Source organism: Uloborus diversus, chromosome 10, assembly GCF_026930045.1.
Source record: "Uloborus diversus isolate 005 chromosome 10, Udiv.v.3.1, whole genome shotgun sequence".
Taxonomy (NCBI): Eukaryota; Metazoa; Arthropoda; class Arachnida; order Araneae; family Uloboridae; genus Uloborus; species Uloborus diversus.
This window is the reverse complement of record NC_072740.1, coordinates 100,638,769-100,658,281: the sequence shown is the minus strand read 5'-3', so window position 1 is coordinate 100,658,281 and position 19,513 is coordinate 100,638,769. Positions and strand designations below refer to the sequence as shown.

The 19,513-nt window shown below is 33.9% G+C and overlaps 1 protein-coding gene across 2 annotated transcripts in view; it reads right to left on the bottom strand.

Moving 5' to 3' along the window:
• LOC129231213 (muscle-specific protein 20-like) overlaps window positions 1-15,981 on the bottom strand; it is a 41,304-nt gene extending 25,323 nt beyond the window's left edge. Inside the window, exon 1 of one of the 2 annotated variants that reach the window (XM_054865469.1) lies at window positions 15,837-15,981. In XM_054865469.1, the coding sequence (XP_054721444.1) occupies window positions 15,837-15,887 (51 nt within the window). In that variant the 5' untranslated portion in view covers window positions 15,888-15,981. Of the gene's footprint in view, window positions 1-8,519; window positions 8,676-15,836 lie in introns of those variants that run through there. The other variant, XM_054865468.1, reaches the window with a different exon arrangement.
• Between the last annotated feature and the right edge of the window lie 3,532 nt (window positions 15,982-19,513).

Here is a 19,513-nt window from a genome sequence, read left to right as displayed (position 1 = left end):
AAAGGAATGGGATTCGAATCTCCCTCCCCAGAGACTTTTCAGAATTATAGTTTCAGAATGGCAATTTCAAACGATCTTGGGTAATGTTAGGAGGAGAAGTCTGGAGGTCTTCCCCCAGGCATTTTTTCAAAATTTAAGTCTTAAAAATGCGAGGGTAGACAGCTCAGATAGAGTTAGGGGAAGGAACGGGTTCAGTGATTTTCCTGCGGTAACTTTTCGAAACTGAAGAAGTACCAAAAAGCGCAATTTTAGATGGTCTTCGATGAGGTTAGGGAAAGGGAGTTTTGAAATATTCTCCTAGAACAATTACAAAGCTGAAGCTCTAAAGCGCAATTTAAGAATACGTATTTGTCGTGTAGAAAAACGTTTTTATGTATATAAAAACAAAACAGTACGAACGTACTGCTAGCAAAGATAACTTATTAGTTTTTAAAATTAGTATAAAGACATATATGGTTAATTTATAGCCTATGTCACTTAGTAAAATGCGCCTTTCATATAGTAAAGGAATTTTTCAAATAGGTTCAGTAGTTTCGGAGACTACTCGGAACATATAAACATACAAATTCTGCTATCTCTTTCTTTTTCTCTTTATAATGTTAGTATAGATGTCACTCTGAAAGAATGTACCTTTTATACAAAGTAGGGATTTTTTGAATGTAAACTGATGATAAACATACAAAATAAACTCTCTCTCTTTATAAGATTAGTATAGGTTAAAAAAATCTCACAGGATAGCCCGAAATGCATGCCAGGTTACAACTTTTAGAAACACGGATTAATATTATCTATCTGCACTACTTGAATTCAAGTACTAATTTGCTCGAAGCGAATCTCAGTTATAATTATTTTAAATAAGCTTTGATGCATAAACATTCTGCGACTCTTAATGGTTCGCAATGTCCAAAGCTGTTATATACCTTATCCTCTGTAGACTCATATACATCTAAAGGTTTGGGCGATTCTTATGCCGACATGGTATATTTTTCTATCACGAGTTTCCATCCCTCAGCATTCGGTTCAAATGCCGACATGGTATGTTTTTTTATCACGTGTTTCCATCCCTCAGCATTCGGTTCACAGAGAACCTTCTACTCTTCTGTCACTGCAGCACCATTACAATCAACGATTGATTTTACGTTTGTAACAATAAAACTGTACCAAACATAAACTGGTAGCGAAAACAAACTATTGGTATAAAAAATTAATATAAGTACACATATGTATAGTATATAGCCTATGTCACTCAGTAAGAATGCACCTTTCATATATTGAAAGAATTCTTCAAATAGTTGCAATGGTTCCGGAGATTACCTTGAACTTATAAACATAAAAAAAATCCGCCCTCTCTCTTTATAATATCAGTATAGAATAGATACCAAATAAAAAACAAAACATGATTTACTTTATTTTTTCATAAGTTAGAACATTGATCCGCTGCATAAAGGTACCTTGCATAAAAAGTACTATAGTATTAATTAATCTCGATGCTTGCTAGTTCACCCGTGTACTCAAACGCTATTAGGTTTCGTAATTTTGAAAAAGATGCCGAAAAGAAACACATTTTATATATTACACTGGGGTAGAAACTAATGTCCATAGTTTTTGCCCACAAAGTCATCTGATTTCGATTCGTTCGTCGCTTGGCTCAAGCTGATTTATATTTTCTTTCCTTAATGTAAACCAATTATAAAAGCAAAAAAAGATTTACTACATTTTTTTATTATTAAAAATACTGATCCGATGCATAAAAATACCTCTCATAAAACATTCTGAAATAATAATTGATTTAGCTGCTTTCTAGCTCAACCGAGTTGAATTAAGCCTCGCAATTTTGAAAAAGAAGCTGAAATGAAACATATTTTATAGTGCAGCTCTGGTTAGTTGAGCTGTGACCTTGACTATGTTTACCTGCTTTAGGGGAGTTTATTGAAAAATAGACATTTTATTTGCTCGGATTTCAGTAGGAATATTTTTGAAAAACTACTAAGAAAGTTTCTCTACCAACTTAGCGCCAATTACCCCTCCCTATTTTCCGAAACAGAGGTAAACATTGTCAGAGTCGGAGCTCAACTTCTCATAGCCTCACAATATGTATAACCATTAGTAGAATTTAATGCCAGGAAGTCTTAAGGAGGAAACTACAATGGTGGATAGGAGTCGGTCTCAAATAAAAGGAGCACTTCGCGTGCTTTAAATGTCAATCAGGGTGCGATTGCATTGAACGTATTTTCTGCTTTTTTTTTTTTTTCTAGCGGATATAGATGCAAACCTGTTCTTTACTTCATGAAACAAGTTTAATGTATACTAAGGGGGGGGGGATGTATCACATAAGATTTTGCACTCTATGTCAGAAAAAAAATCGAAACAAGCAGTCTTAGTATACTGAAACAAGTTTAAAGTATACTAGAGGGAAAAAAAGAACTGTACACCATAAATTTCGGCATTAAAGACGAAAAATTAGCTACAAACAGAGAAATGGTTATGCATGGAAAACATTATTGAAATTATTTTATTGGAAAGCGATGAAAATTTTACAGGTTGTTGAACAGAAATATAGAAAATGCCTCCAAAAAAAAAAAAAAAAAGAGGAAAACAACAATAATTTTTTTAAATAAGCAGTATAAATATTAATGTCCCTAATTCCTGATAAAATGTACAATTGCAAATTGTTATTAGAGGTGTGTGATCGCCTCTACTGGATATGAAAACTCATTTTAAGAAACGTGAAACAACTAAATGAGAAATAAACATCAAACAAACATAACCGGAAACGCAACGAAAAACAATAGCAACTGTTGAAATCTGTCTGTTTTTAGTTCTGTCGCATTGCACAACTGTCCGTAGTTATGCAAATACTTAACTGCAGAACTGCTTTCGCAATTCACCGCAAGGTGGATATGCAAATTTTATGTAGTAACCTTTCTTCTTCTCGTGTTATGCTAGTTTTATTATTTCTTGCTTACTTTTTTTTTGATGTATACATTCAAATTTCTATTCTGCTTTACAAAACAAGCTTTAAGTACACTGAGTAAAAAAAAAAAGACCTGTAAATCGTAAATTTCTATTTCTAATATTCTATCAACAACAAAATAAAAACTGCAAATACCTGTGAAATTCCAATACCGCTTGTAGAAATACCTTTTATCAATAGTCCAGTTATATGATTGATTTTCAAAATTTTCAAAGGAAGTCCATATAAAAGTTTTCATTTAGGTGAAAAAGTTTTTGAGACCTTTACCAAATGTAGGTTGGTGCAGGCATCTCCAGACCATCTTTTGAATTGTGCGGGACTGGACAGAGAAGACATTTACACCAGTCCTCTCCTGGTTTATGATTTTTTGGGGACACTTGGGCTCATGGACCTGGTCTAGCCTGCGGCTAGACCGGAGGAATAAGTAATAATAATCATCATCATCATCCATATAGACAAATAGAATAAATTCATATAGAAAAATAGGACACCTATGCATTTTCCTTTATGCCTTGTTAAAATCTGCCTTTTAATTCCGTTCAGAAGCTTCATTTCTTTGCTTGCATATGCATTTTTTTGCAACTAAACACAAATGATAATTTTTTGTCTACACTGTAAAAACGATTCAGAAACGTTCCTGGAAAATAAAAGGCAGTTGATGTGCCCAATTTCAGCTAGAAACATATCTTTAAAAAACCAGGAACGTTTTCTGATAAAAGTCCGTAACCTTTCTGAAGTTGTCCTTGAAACTTTCTGAAATATTGGAAAATCTCCCCTGTTAAATCCAGTCATGTCTCGGGAACTCTCTAGAAAAAGTATGTACGTTTAATGTAATTGACAAGAACCTTCCTGATTTACCATGATAGCCTTAGAGCAAAAATGACCAAGGCGCCTTATGCTGTCCTTTAATTCAGGCACCGTCCGTATACTTCCACCATAGACCCGATCTTTCAGGAAGCCCTACAACCAAAAGCCACACGGATTTAGGTCCGGCGATCGCGGGGGCCAAGCTGTAGGAAAATGCCTAGAAATTGTCCTGTCATCACCGAAATGCATACGAAGCAGTGACTTTACTGGACGAGCAATGTGAGGGGGTGCACCATCTTGCATAAAGACACTTGAGTCCAAACACGCTCGTTGTTGCAAAGCAGGAATGACTTGCTTCTCAAGAAGTGCGCAATATCGGGAACCTATGACGGAACATCTTTTATCATCTCGAAGAAATAGGGACCGAGGATGAAATCACCGTTGAAACCATACCATACGGTAATGTAATCGAGATGCAGTAACAGTTCATACACAACATTGTTGTTGCCGTTTGTATTACGTGTGTAGAGCGCCCCTATCGTCGATTTTTGAACTATTTTTTTTATTGCATAATCCTGCTCCCCATGGTCTATATAATATATATTCCAAGTTTCATCGAAATCCGATGCGTAGAACGGTCACTAGAGGGATCTAAACAGGGTAACTTTAATTATAACCACCCTGTATTTAAAATTTCGCAAATTGAAACATTCCACCACTGCTAACAATCAGCTGCTGAATCCAACTCATGTCTCGGAAGCAAGATTTTGATGAAAGAAATGACTAAGAGAGCATTTAAGTTTCATGCTCCATTAACCAAACAATAACATCATCCATTTTTTTAGAACAATGTTAGCTACTTACATACATTACGTGATAATGAATAAGACAAAGCAAATAAGCAAATAAAACTACCAAAATACCAACATATGTCTAAGGCATTTTTACACTTTTATTTACAGTACACTCATGGACCCTTAAAGTTCGAACTAATGACAGTTTAATTTATTGAATAGTTTGAAATACAAAAAGAATGAAAAAAATCGAACTAATGGTAATCGAATTTTTAAAGGTAGTAGGTATACAGATATTTAGCATCGCATTGAGTACAATTATCTCACCACGTTGAACTCATTTTTTTTCAAACTTCATTGAAAAAGAAAAAAGAAAAAGAAATAAAATAAAAAGCAAAGGAAAAGAAGAACGAAAAGAAGCGGAAGAAAAAAAGAAAAGAAAAATAATTTGCTTGCTGTTCAAAATCGTTAACTTTGAATTTAAGAGAAATGAGAATGATTGACTTCGTTTTATAGGATGTTCGCAGGTGTTTTGCCGTTAATATCAATTTGAACTGCCAGGTGTATGAATACAGGATTTATTCGATTTAATGAGAGTTTATCTAGAGGACGAGTGATTGCTTCGAATAATCAGGAGATCCGAATCATCGAGAGTCAAATTATCGAAAGTCAACTAGTTTTCTTTCAAATGAACTGAAGCAACTTAATATTTCATAAGTGCTTTTCCTGATCAGTTGTAAATACGTCCCGTAAAAAATCCTTTTGGAGTAAAACAATTTTGTGCTCAATTATTTTTAAGCTTTTTTTAGTAAATAGTAAATTAATACGATCATATTTTAATCCTCATATACTTCTGAATACCAAATCACGCATGTCATTCTTTTTAAATAACTATAAAGCCACAAACCCTCCCCCCCCCCTGAAAGTGTGGTATGTACCATAAATTAGGGGAAGAAAAGACATTTTTAAGTAATTAAGAATAATATCAATAACGTAATAATTATTTAGTGGATCGAGTTTTATCAAGTTGTAAGAAAACGTAAGTCTCCAAGAAATTATTCTAGTAGAAGGAAAAAAAAAAATCTTTAATATGAAATAGATGAAAACAAAAATGCTATTCAAATAGAGGGGGAGTAGCGAAGCTCTGGTTTTCTCGTTTACTCTTTTATGTAGGGGAAGCTGCTGTACCCACGGACGGTTGTACCTACGGACGTTGGTCGGGAAATTCCAGGTATCGTCGAGAGGGATCCTAATTGGAGTTCAGCGTGTGTGTCATAACCCTCTCCAATACCCCAGAAAGTTTCAACGCCATCAAACGAACATTTAAGATTCTATCACATTTTTTCGGTTTTAGTAGGATCTAAGTAAAAAAAAAACATGAACAATTTCTTTTTTTTTTTTTACTCTGTCGTGGATTGTATTATTCATTTTTGTTGTAGGTATCATGATTCCCTATATTTTGAAGGTTTTGTTTCTGATTTTAATGTTGTAAAACTGTGGTCCTGTCGATGTGACTGCCTTGCAAAACCAAAATGGCATGCCTTTGTACCCAAGGACACACAACCATGTGTACCCACGGACAGCAATTTTTAGTCTCCTTGGGTCACACATGAGTCTTCCTACAATGTGAAGTACCTCAAAACGGTGTCTTGTCATCAACGTCCAAAATTTGCTTTTAACAATGATAATGAATTTGAAGTACGACTTGAAAATATAGTGTTGAAGTAACCCCCACACCTGTTGTAGGATCCAACGACCGTCAATCCCACCTGTTTTCATTTGAAGTCGACTTTTCTAGATTTTTGTTGGTTTAATCTAAACTGAGTTTTTTTGTAATGGGATAATTTTGGTTAAAGGTTTCAATATGCATATAAATTGAAGTTATGTAAGTACATAGAGAGTCATACTATCATGAATCTAGTTTTTTTTTTTTTTTTTTTGTTTAAAAACATATTAATTATTCATAACATCATTAACTCTCTTAAGACTTGTAACTTTTTTAAAGAGTTCACTCACGTTAAAAATTAAGGAAAATTAAAAAAATTGAAAGAAAACCCTCGATTAATTTTCAAAGTTTAATGACTGTTGGATATGTTATTTAATGTGATTTTCAATGGATGTTTGAAGTATTTCAATATAAAATGGCTTATGAAAATGCATTGAGTATAAATTAGTTCCTCAGACCTACTTATATATTATTGTTTTATATGTCTATGGGTACAAAGGCACCTGTCCGCGGGGTGAACGGGTTGCTGTTCCCACGGACAAAGAAGATGGTTTTTAAGATTTTTTTTTTTTTTTTTTTTTTTTTGAGGCTGAAAGCTTTGAGATTTTCACCTGACAAAAATTGCCAAATTAGATGATAAGTTGTAGTATCTGCCAGAAAAGTTTTCCGATCAGTTATCCATTCCCAGAGAACAGCAAAAATTGAAAAGTAAATTTTGTCCGTGCGTACAGCAGCTTTCCCTACACCTCTTTTATTTACTCAGTTTTTTTTCCCGGCTATGTTTTCTTTTTTACCTGACTTTTTTTATGCAAAGTCTCCATTCTGTTTCTGTTCTAAAATAACGCTCTCTAATTCCCATGTGTTAAGAAGTGTCAAAACTAGAGAAGTAAGATGAAATTTCTTAAAGCTGTTTTTTTTTTCTTTTTCTTTTTATAGTCGATAGCGTATGTAGAGAACGGGAGTGAGATCCTTCAAAAAATTATACTAAAAGTGTGACATGAATTTCTATCACATCTTTGTTAAAATGGTTTTTTAAAGATTTAAATCGGAAGAAGAGCTTTAAAAATATTGACACGAGGAAAATAGTATTTGAGCGAATGATCTTTTTACTTTTTATAATTCAAATGAATTAGTTAACCAAATCGCAATTTTTATTCTTTCTTTAAAAAGTTATTTGTATGTCCTATAGTGGAGATGAATTTTCAAATTATCAAAGGCAAAGACGTTGCGGTACACGGGAATAAAATAAAAAATCAACATCAAATTGCTTTAGAGACATAATAAATAAGCTGCCGTAAAGCTGAAGTGTTAAGAGATGTATTAATAAAACAATATTTTTTCATGGAATAGACTTTAGTTTAAGATTGTACACTTCTTATACAATGGAATTTGACAGAGAAACAATGAATAATAGTAATAACAATAAAAAAGGTTTTATAAAAATCGTTCTTAATATTAAGACTAGACAGGCGATATTTAATCTTTAAGTTCAATATCGGAGGAGAATTTTCAAATTATTAAAGGCAAAGGTGTTGCCGCACACGAGACAAACCTTCGCAATATATTTTCAAACATTATAAAAAGACAAATCAACACTTCCCTTAAACTTGTACTTCTTTTAGAGATATAATTAATAAGCTGAGACGTAAAGCTAATGGTGTATTAAGAGCTATATTATTAAAACAATATTTTTTATGGAATAGACGTTAGTTTAAAATTATACGTTTCATACAGTTAAATTCCACAGCAGAAACAACGAGAAAAAAAGGTTGGAAAAAAAATCGCTTTCAACATTAAAATTAGGGAGACAATTTGTAATATTTCTTTAAAAGTAATTTATAAGTCCTATGTCGGAGAAGAATTTTCCAATCATTGAAGGCATAGAAGTTGCGGAATACGAAAAAAAAAAAAAAAAAATTCATTGCAATGCATTTTTTTTTTTTTTTTTTGAAGTATAAAATAAAAAGATCAACAGCTCCGTAAAATGTGCATTTTCTTTAGAAAAATAATTAATAAGCTGATCTAAAATCAGAAAGAGTTTTCAGCGACGTACTGTCAATACAACAAATTTTTTTTATGAGGTGTACATCAATTTAAAATTGCACTTTTCATTCAATTAAATTCCACAGCGAAAACGATTGGAGAAGATAAAACGTGGACAAAATTTCGACAAACTAAGACTAGAGAGAACATTAATAAAAGAGTATCGAAGGCTTACTTTGTTTGCAACTTGGGCACTTAGGCCAAAAGAGGGTCCCCGGTTAGCCATTTGGTGCTTGCACACTGCTTGCGAGTTCCGTACGAAATGTGCCGCTTTCTGAGGGTTCCTTGCCAAAAATACTCCCTCTCCCGCAGTTGGTCAATGGGAAGAGAGGTTTCAGCTGCTATTGGTGGTCTACTTAGGAAACGCACCAAAATAGGCAACACTACAGTTTTAGCTCTCACCTTACTAGCGGGGGTGGGTATGGTAGACGCTCTAGTGGGGCTCGAATGTGAATTTTGCCGGGCAAAACGCACTTCCAGGTCAAGTTCACGATCATGGAAAGTCCCTCTGATTGCTGTCAACACAATGGTTGGGGGCCAAACTCCAATTTGCGTCATGATGCGAAGAATTAACTAATGGAACATTGCCGAGTTGTTGCGCAATGCACTCCCACAGTCGGATATGTAGGAAGGGAAATACCACGTGTAGCAAGATCTTAGCGAGACACTATATTTGCAGAACAATAACTTCGCAATGAAACTTCTACTTATTTACATTCATTCCAGAGAAAGTACAGTAAAACGGTGTACGTATTAAACATTAGTGCTTGTACTAAAACCCCTTCAGTCGGAATTATGAAATAATTAACCAGAAATGTTTATATTAGGTACACAGTGTACTATGGTTAAGAGTATCTTATAGACAAAATTTCACGTTTGTAGGCAAAAAATTAAGAGAGTTATGATATGTCTAATATTCTAGGCTTATATTTTTGAAATTAGTATTTCAGATTAAAAAACGATGAAATATCAAACAAACTTCATTGTAAAATGCTTTCCAAACAATTACAAAACATAATATAAGCGTTTGGAATGATTAATAAAGATTATATATTTTTTAAAAAAATCAGAAATAAAAAACGTCGCCTTTGCGAAGAAAATCCATGGTTGGAAAAATGAGCCACTATCCATCTTCCAATCCCTATATGTTAGTGTTGTCAATCCCAAAACGAAAAATTCTTTCACAGATAATAATAAGCAGAATGTAAAGAGTCAACCGCAAAAAAATCAAGTAATTAAATCAATTATTAAATGATTCGCAGATGTTTAAATCTTATGTCCGGTATACCCCGGACGCCAGGTCTGAAGGGGTTTAAAGAAACTAAATAGTTTGATCATAATGCAAAAATTTAAAATGCAATGAATAAGAATTGCAACAATATAGGAGGCAGTGGGGATGGCATAGGGATGTAAATGGCAAAATTAAAAATTTGGAGATAAACCTGTGAAAAAAAAAACTGCCTGACATAAGTTCTCATACGGTCCCTAAGTACCACTACAATGCTCATTACTACTGTACCTAGTACTGCTATGATATGTAAGCCCAACTATGTAGTGCTTTGATGATACTGCTGAGGGAAAACTACCACAAAACTTATGTGTTGTACGAATTATAAATAAGCCAGGGGTGGTCACCTAAGGGGGTCATGGCGCATACTGCGCCATCGAAGTTTGTTGGGGGGGGGGGGGGGCTGAGGGGTATTTAGGGGGTTCGCCGTTGCTCATACCTGACCCCCCTGGGCACCCTGAATGAGCACTAGTTAAGTGCGTTTTTAGCAGTACAGTAGTGAAGTGCACTATCTCAAAAATTTACTCTGTAAGACGATTCCGAAACTCACATTCCACATTACCACATATTATTTCCACATAACGTTCCGGGATTTACAGGTTTCTACCAGTTTGTAGTGAAAAACAAGAAAATTTGCGAAAAGTTTCCCGAATTTCTACAAACTTCTAAGACGTTTCTCACTATTGAGAAAAATATTTTTACCTACCAGTGTGAAGATACACTCATCTTCTTCGTTAGGTGTTTCGCTTTTTCTCAACTATTTTTCGCTAAAATTATCTAAATGTATTCCTGGTAAAGCGGGTACGTGCCAAGTTATTAAAATAAACGTATCGTTCGTTTTCTTGAAAATTTCCTGATTATTTCGGGATAGGTACTGGCATTTGGAAGGTTTTAGATTTTTTATGACGTATTTTTTCATTTTAGATAAATTTCACAAAATTTACTAACTTTTAGCGGGGGAAATTTTCTACTTTTTGCCATTTATGTTACTGGTAGTGCTCTGATACTGCTAAGTGAAAACTACCACCAAACTTATGTGTTGTACGAAGCATAAATAAGCACTAGTAAAGTGCATTTTTGCCAGTACTGTGGTGAAGTGCACTACCTCAGAAATTTACACTGTGAGACAATTCCGAAACGTCTCAAGTAATTTCTACATAACATTTCCGGATTTCATAGGTTTCCACCAGTTCGCAGTGGAAAACAAAAGGAGATTTGCGAAAAGTTTCCCGCATTGCGACAAAACTGCTAAGACGTTTCTCACTATTGCGATAAATATTTTTATCTACCAGTGTGAAGATATACTCATCTTCTTCATTAGGTGCTTTGCTCTAAGTTCCACATTGCATTCAGCCAAATAGCTTTGATTATCTTAAGGCATTCCTGGTAAAGGTGCCAAGTTATTAAAAAAAAAACGTATCGTTAGTTTTTTTTGAAAACTTCCTGATTCTTCTCAGAAATGACTGGCTTTTGTTAGGATGTTTTAAGATTTTTCCATGATGCTTTTAGATAAATTTCTGAAAGTTTACTGACTTTTAGCGGGGGAAATTTCTACCTTTTGCCATTTATGTTTCTGGTAGAAATTAGGCTCACTAGCTGCCCATTATTTTCCAAGAACGTCCCTGAATTGATTTTTTCAGTGTAGTACGAAAAGTTGTAGGTATCTATGTTACAGTTTACTTAAGATTCAATTTTTGAAAAAATGGCACAAGTTAAAAACCAATGATTGAATTGATGCACTGAAGATTTTTTTTAAGCATTTAACTTCACACCATATACATCTAGACATTGTTCTAATATTAAAAGGTTTTGTTATTGAAATGATAAATATTGTAAATACAATACCAGTTAAGTTACTTGTATTTACAATACTTTAGCATTTACTGGCACACGAAAATAATTGCATTGTTAATAAATGTTTTCGAGATTATTAAACTTGTAATACACAATCAGACAACGAATGCCGCCAACTGTTCTGTCACACATAATCATTATTTTTAAGTACATATAGGTACTCCTTCAAAATACTACTACTATATATACTAAGCACTATTGCAATGCTTAAATCTCAGTTGTTGTTGTTGTTGTTGTCTTGTGCCAACTAGGATGGCACTTTGGGGTGCGCTGCTTCACTTTTCCAACTGTACCGTAATTTGATGTGAAGTCCAACTTGTACAGCCATAAGGACTCGTTCATAGGGTAGGCAACCATTCACAGCATAACAACACATTCAGACAAAGCAATGACGAGGACAGGAGAGAGAAAGTAAATCCATGCCCGAGCCGGGATTCGAACCCGGGACCACCTCATTGACTTCTTTGACCACTAGACAAGGCGGGTAAATGCAATTGTAAAACTAATGCTATTTCCACCCTGAACGCCTTTTATGAACTCAAACAAATGAGACTTTTAAAATTTCATTTCCTGTTGTAATAATTGCTACTCGTCCATTTGCCTCCTTTTTGAAACATTACTCAGCTCAACATTAAGAAAAGGCATGTAATAAACAATCATAAAAATATCTAGTTTAATTTTCAAGGGAATTAAAACAGACTAAGGGGACAAAATATGAATAACTAATTGTCTCAATATTTATTCGATGGGGAATAGCAATGCCGTATTTAGGTATGGGTTAGTATAAGTTGGTTGGTCCAAGGCGGCTGGATTCTGGGGGAGATACAAGTTTCTTTACCATATCAAAAAATGAAACTATTTCATTTAAAAGAATGAACCTTCTTTTTTTCTTATGTTTTAAATATTTTTATGAATTATAAATCCAATTAATGCAATCAGGAATGCTGTATGTAAAGAATTAAATCAAAAAATTTCCTTTTATACTACTATGCCAACCTTAATAAGAAATGATATAATTGACAAGGTCACTTACACGACCGTCGCCAAGAATGACACAGGAGTGCCCCAGTTTTTCAGAATTGGCGCCCACAACAAAAAGTTTTTTCTGTAAAATTTTAAAAGAAAATGCAATTGTTAAACTTTATTTTGGGAACATCCAAAATTTTGTATTATTAAGATTACTTAATTGAAGACCGCCGAACTACACGTTTTAAGAAAAAATGACACAAAAAAAAGTATGCTGAACAATGTACAAGCTCATAACAAGCTTTAGTTTTAAAACAATTAATTGATGGAGGGGTCGTTGACATTTACATATAAATTTTTTTAATAAAAATATCATCAAGAAAATGAGAGCTAAGTAGCGAAAATGCAGTGCTAACTGTTTGAATGTAAAAAAGAAAATTAAAACACAACTTTGTAATGAGTTTTAGGAAGCATGATATTTAAAATAAATCAAGTGAAAAAACAAAAAAAAGATCAAAGTTATTACTGCTAAGTATCACATCGGTTCCTTTTTTTTTCCTATGGGGCCGCAGATGATTGTATTTCAAACAAATAAAAATGTCATGCTGGAAACTGAAATAAAAAATGAAATAAAATGTGTTTTTTAAAGCTACCATTTCGGAAATTTTCCAGTCAGGGTTCCTGCGCCCTTTGCCAATATCATGAAAGATTGTCTTGAATTTCGTTTTAAGGGCTTCAATTTTTTAAAAATTTCGTGGGAGACATTCCGAAAACTCCTCCCCGTAACATCATCGATGGTCGGCTAAAGTTATATTTTCGGAGCTTCAATGTCGAAAAATTGCCGGTCAACGTTACCAAAGATGACCTCTACGTGCATTCTAAGACATCAAATTCGGAAAATGTTCAAGATAGAGCCTCGAAAAATAACTTCGACCTACAGGAAGTTCGACTTCCCAATAGTTTCGGTTTTCAACATTTTAGTAATGAAGACCTAGGATTGTTCAGTTGAAATGTTCAACAGCTCAATTCAGATTATTTCCATCCGTAAACAATTAGACAATACTTTTAACTAAGAAAATGAAGTCGTACACCAAAGGTCAATCAAACGAAAATTAATTCCTTTGAAAATACTAAATAGACACAGCCAGTGGCGGATCCAACCGATTGTTTTGGGAGGGGGCATCCGAAATTTTTGAACAAACTCCGAACTCCCCAGAAATTTTATTAAAATGAAGTTTTAAAAACTCAATTTTCGGGATATCGAGACATTAGGTGAGAGGGTGGATTTAAGAATCTCCCTCGAAAATGTTTCAAAATTTAAATTTTCGAGTAATTTTTGAAAATTAGGAAACTAAAAACGCATTTTGTCTATTTTTGATGATGTACGGAGAAAGGTCAGGTTTCAGGTGCTGCCCCCAAAAAACTTTTTAAAAATAAAGCTTAGAAACCAAAATATTTTGTCATTATACATTGAGAAGTTAGAAGAGGAAGGGTGCTCTTCTAGCTCTTCAGCTGTCCAGCCTAAAAATGCACCTTTAGGTAATGTTTGCTGACATTAAAAGAAGTGTGAATGTGCTTAGAATCCTTCCTTCCTGGAAATATTTTGCCTTTGAAGTTCTAAAAATTCAATTTTTAACTATATTTATACATATTTTAGAAAGGGATGGAAGATTCGTGAGCTCCTCCAAAAACCTCCTTTAAAAGCTATCATCACAATATAAACTAGGGAGGGAGGAGATCCTATCAAAAATCGTTTGTAACTGAAGTCCCAAAAAATTACATTTAAGTTGCTTTTAAGCAAGTTAAGTTATAAGGGCTGGATAAGCTAGTTTCCGTTGACATTTTTTTCCAAATAAAAGACTTAAAATGCAATTTTTGCTACATATCAAGGGATTTGTGAAAGGGCATGGGAAAAGGGGGTTTTCTCCCTAGTTTCGAAATTAAATCCATAAAAACGAAAATTTAGGCTCTCTTTGGTCTTCTGAACAATAGGTTACTCTAAGAACAGCAGCATTTAGAGATCGTCCAAGCGTCTGTATTTGGAATCAAGAAATGATGTAAAAGATGGAGGAAAATTTTGGAAATAAAAGTTTTGTTTTGAGGATAGGGATATAATTTATCTCGCAATTAAGGCCTATACTTCTTTGTCAGTAAAACACATGTGTTAAATTTTGTTATCTTCTCATAATATTTTTTCTTTTTTTTCCTTAAAAAAATTCCTACAATCACAATGCTTTGGGAGGGGCCATGGCCCCCCTCTAGATCCGCCCCTGGACACAGCCAGGGGTGCCTCCCCCCAAGAGCAAGCGCGCACCATCCCCCTAAATATCGAGAAGAAACCTCCTCCACCCCCTCCCAAAAAAAAAAAAAAGCTTCCCTCAAAACAATTCCCCCCAAAAAATTTCAATGGCGCAGTCTGCGCCATGACCCCGCCTAGATAGCAACCCCTGAGAGCAAGAGGGAAAAGTGTTTTTTTTTTCCTTTGCCTTTCCAGTAAACTTTTAAAAAAAGGTTTAGTTGATTTTGGTACTGCATTGTAAAAACAATTCCGAAACGTTCCTGGAAAATAATAGGTAGCTAATGTGCCCAATTTCTGCCAGTAACAAAAAACAAGAACGTTTTCGCTAAAAATCAGTTACCTTCCTGAAATTATCCCGGAAACTTTCTAAAGATTTCAGAATTCTCCCCGCTGAAAGCCAGTTAGCCAATCATGGCTTTGAAACTTTCAGACAAAACTTCAATACGCTTAAAACTCCAAGAATGATCCTAAAGTATTACTGTAACCACGGCCAAAGCTAAGACAGAAACGGAAGTTGGTACTCTTTAACTGCCATTCTCGTTAAGTTCCGGAATCCAGAGACACTGCCATTGGGAGCTTAGTTATCAATCTGGATGGTTCCAGCATCCATTGACGCCCTCGCTGGGTGCATAGTCAACCTGAGCAGTTCCGGCATCCTGAGACGTCTTGGAGGAGACGTTCCGGCTCCTCCAAGACGAGGCTTCGCCAATCTTGACGGTTACGGCACCCAAAGACGCTCTTATTAAGAACTTAGTTAATCTGACAGACCGTAATTAAAATGAAGCCGATACACTAAACAAATACGCGCAGTTAATCTTAAAACTAGTACAAAAAATATTTTTCACAACAGTGAAAAGTCTGCATTATTGCAACTTGTACCAATTCAGGAAACTTTTTGACGAGGATGTTTGATTTTCACTGGGAATTGATGAAAACCTGTGAAATCTTGAACGTTCCACGGAAAAGAACCAGTGACATTTCAGAATTTTTTTACACTATTAACACCTCAATTCATAAAATAAAGAGTTTAAAATAAAATCTCTGACGATAATTGTCCAACTTTGATAAAGAACTTAAATGCTTACTTTTCCTTGCACTTGTACGCTAATACCTCTATCTGTTCCACGGTTGGCCATATTTCTCTTAGAAACTTTTAAAGAGCTTGTTAAGAAAGGTGCTGCTCAGTGAAGATTCGAAAGCAAAGTACTTCTTTCCGAGATTTTCAAGAAAAATAACGTTTCAAGCCTTGAGTCTTCACTTGTGGAATCGTACCAAAATAGGCATCAATAAGAAACCCAACTCTCAGTTTACGAGCGAGAGTGGAATGTTTTCTTGTTGTTTCAGACACGGTTTCCAAAAGTAAACAGTTCTTTTCAGGTCAAGTTCATCTGCCAGAAATGACTCCAAACAAAATCAGTTTGTAATCAAAATGGAAATGGCATTGCAAAAGTTGTGTAATGAGATTTTTCAAGCAGAGAAAAATAATTTTTATGGAAACTTGCCGAACTTAAATTCTGTTCTGAAGAGACAGGAAGAAGTTAGTCAGCTGCTACAGAAAAAGAACGAAAAAAAAGTCATTCTTATGGATGAATACGGAGGTTTTTCTTAGTATGTGCTGATTGGTCGCAGCTCATTTAAAAATCCATTATCAGATGTATTTTTTTTAAAAATTCTTTAATCTCGCCTCATTTTTACTAAAAAGAATATTCATTTCTCTTAAATACAAAGACTTGAAGAGCATAAGCAAGATGAGAGGTTCAGTCAATAGGAAAAAAGGGCGCGATATTAGAGAGAAATGCAGATTACACACAGTGTATGTGTGTATTTATATATTTATGTGTGTGTATGCATGAACATACAGCCTGTGCTTGCCTGAAGATAGATATAATACTCTACTCCTGAAGATAAATAAATATATACTTCCATCTACCAAGTGTTGCCTAGATAAAATACGGACAATGTATATTTTTATTATGAAGAGTCTATTTTGCATTTGCGCAAATTCGTCTTCAAAACGGTACATTAAAAGTAGAAAATTAGTGAGCTTTTTCAGGAATCTTATGCTCTTAGATCCCCATTTTACCTATTCCTACACCCTTCTCACTTGCACCACTTTTTTTAAAAATATTCCTTAAAAAAATATTTGAAACAGAAACAGCTCTTCAGACTTCTCGGACCACAGGGTTTTTTTCCTTGTTGCCTCCTGCTATCAATTTGCCAGTCCTTTGAGTACGTAAAGGACGTCACCTTGACCATAACAGAAGAAGAATGAAATGTTCTGTAGTGGCATTAAATACATAGATTGAATGACAGAAAAGTATTTAAAATTACATCGAAAGAAAAGTAATTTTTGGTTCATTAATTTTATCTTTTTACTTAAAAGCAAGGGAAAATATTAAAATTCCGCTCCACGTACTTAAAAAGCATGTATGCTACCGTAAAAGACCAAAATTGGAGATGATCCATCAGGTGTACTATTGCTCGAGCATTAAAGTAATACAAAATTTTAAACGATTAAGAAATTTGTTTGTTTAAAAAATGAAGCAATATTATGCATTCTTAAACAATTTAAATTAATATTTCTTTGCATTTTTTCAAAATTTACACTCTTACCCTTCCAAAACTATATGAATTCTGCCGTATTAAATTTCCGTGTGGTTTTGCGGGTCTAAAGGTTCACAGCCTTTTATTTAACCTCACATTGGCAATCCTAGTATGGTATTATATGTACATGTAATAAAGACCATGACTATCCCCCTCCATCTTGAAAGATAAATTCCAGCTACAATACTATGAACAAAAAATGGTTATTTTGCAATTCATTTGTTATATTAGTATTTTTACCCCTGACCTTTGATAACCTGGAGCGATTTCTGTTAAGCTTAGTTGAACCGAATTAGATAAACCATGGAATAGTATGAAGAACATATACATATTGCATATTGATTTGTTTATGGAAAATACAATATTAAATTAAAATTCTATTGCAAGGACTTCGTTTTAAAGAAAGTTTAGTACTCTAACGCTAAAATTGTTGAAGATTGTACTTCGATAATGAATGCATTATTAATACCTATCTCATTTTGGTATTTTCTGTGCTGTTTCATGTAGAAATACTGATCAATAATATCGATTATTGTTACGGTATTATTGCTTGAAAACTTATTAGCGATAGGTAGCAAGCAATTTAAGTAGAACCGACGGTGACTTCAATGCATCCTTGTGTCTTTGCAGGGTGCAATTCAAGAAACACTGAACTGCACAGCAGCATTTCTTTTTCATTCGGCTTTCCTGCCAAACATGCTTTACGCTTCTAGCTAATCGAAAAAAACAGCCACTGTTAAGTATACTTTTTGTGTTGATTGCATTTAAAATATCTCCTGGTGATTATATGTTGATGAGCATTTTCATTTGCTTTGAACCAAGGTTCACAAATTTAAGAATCACAGTTAATCTTTGAAGAGACTTCATTTCGGGCATTTTTTACAGGCTTTTCCTTCAGATCAAATTCATAACAATATGAAAATTCATTATGTTGAAAACAGCCCTTTTATGATTAAAAATATAAACTTTAACCTCTTTGGATCTTTTTTAAATTCCAAAAACCAGCCTATACGATTTCTTGAGCAATAGTTTACCTCTATTCCAAATTTGGAAGAAATCCGACTAAAACTGTGGATTTGTATAAGAAACATACATACACACACACACAGACACACAAACACACCCCACAAGCATACATCCATTTATATATATATATATATATATATATATATATAAGATTCACGTATTAGTTAACTAGTTGCTCCAGTTACATTCTTTCATTAAAAAATCCCATATTTTTTTAATCATACACTTATTTTCTTATTTATTCACTATTTTATTCATTCATTTAATTTTTTTCACATACTTTAACTTATTTATACATTTATTTATTCTTTGATTGTTTCATTTTATTTTCATTTGTCCATTCATTCTTTTATTTACTCACTTATTCGAACAAAAATATCTTTAACAATCGAATAGAAAACATTTCATTAAAAAATTATTTTATTTTGCACTTTGCCCCATAAAAAAAAGAAGGGAAAAATTTCCACCCTTTTACGAAGGTACAAATTTACCGTCAAAAATAAAAAATAATTTTCTAGCGCAAGTTTTATTATAAATGTATTGTTCTTTCTTTATGTACCGTAATTTTCAAAATAATTTTCCAATTTGTTCATTTTGGAAAAAAGTAATCAATATTTCACTTTGCCCCACATTCCCCTACTAGTCTTTATAGTTTAACACTTACTTTCCTCATTTTCCAGTCGGATGGCATTCCAAATGCTAAATGTACGGACTGCTCACCAGGCAAACAGTAGAGATAACTGTGTGAAAATCAAACTAGGTTTACCTTTTGACGTGCAACATCATTAAACAATATTATGTACTCAATTTTTATTTAGGCATTAGAGAATATGCCATAGGGTATGTGAGCTCCATTAGGAAGAAATTTTAAAAGTTCTTTAAAAATAGGAGGTGATCACACTGGCTCCTTCAGTCTTTCTAGGCATATAGCAAATTTTTAGTCTGTCTGGTGTTGAAGTATGGAGCTGTCTCGGGATCTCAGAGCTTAAATTTTTCGGAGGAGAAAAATTCTCAAGTTTCCGAACAATAAAATACTGTTATGCACAATAGCGTATACCTACATGCAAGTTGTTTTGTACCAGCTTGGTTGCCACTTTGGGGTGCGCTGTTTTATTTTTCCTACTATACCGTA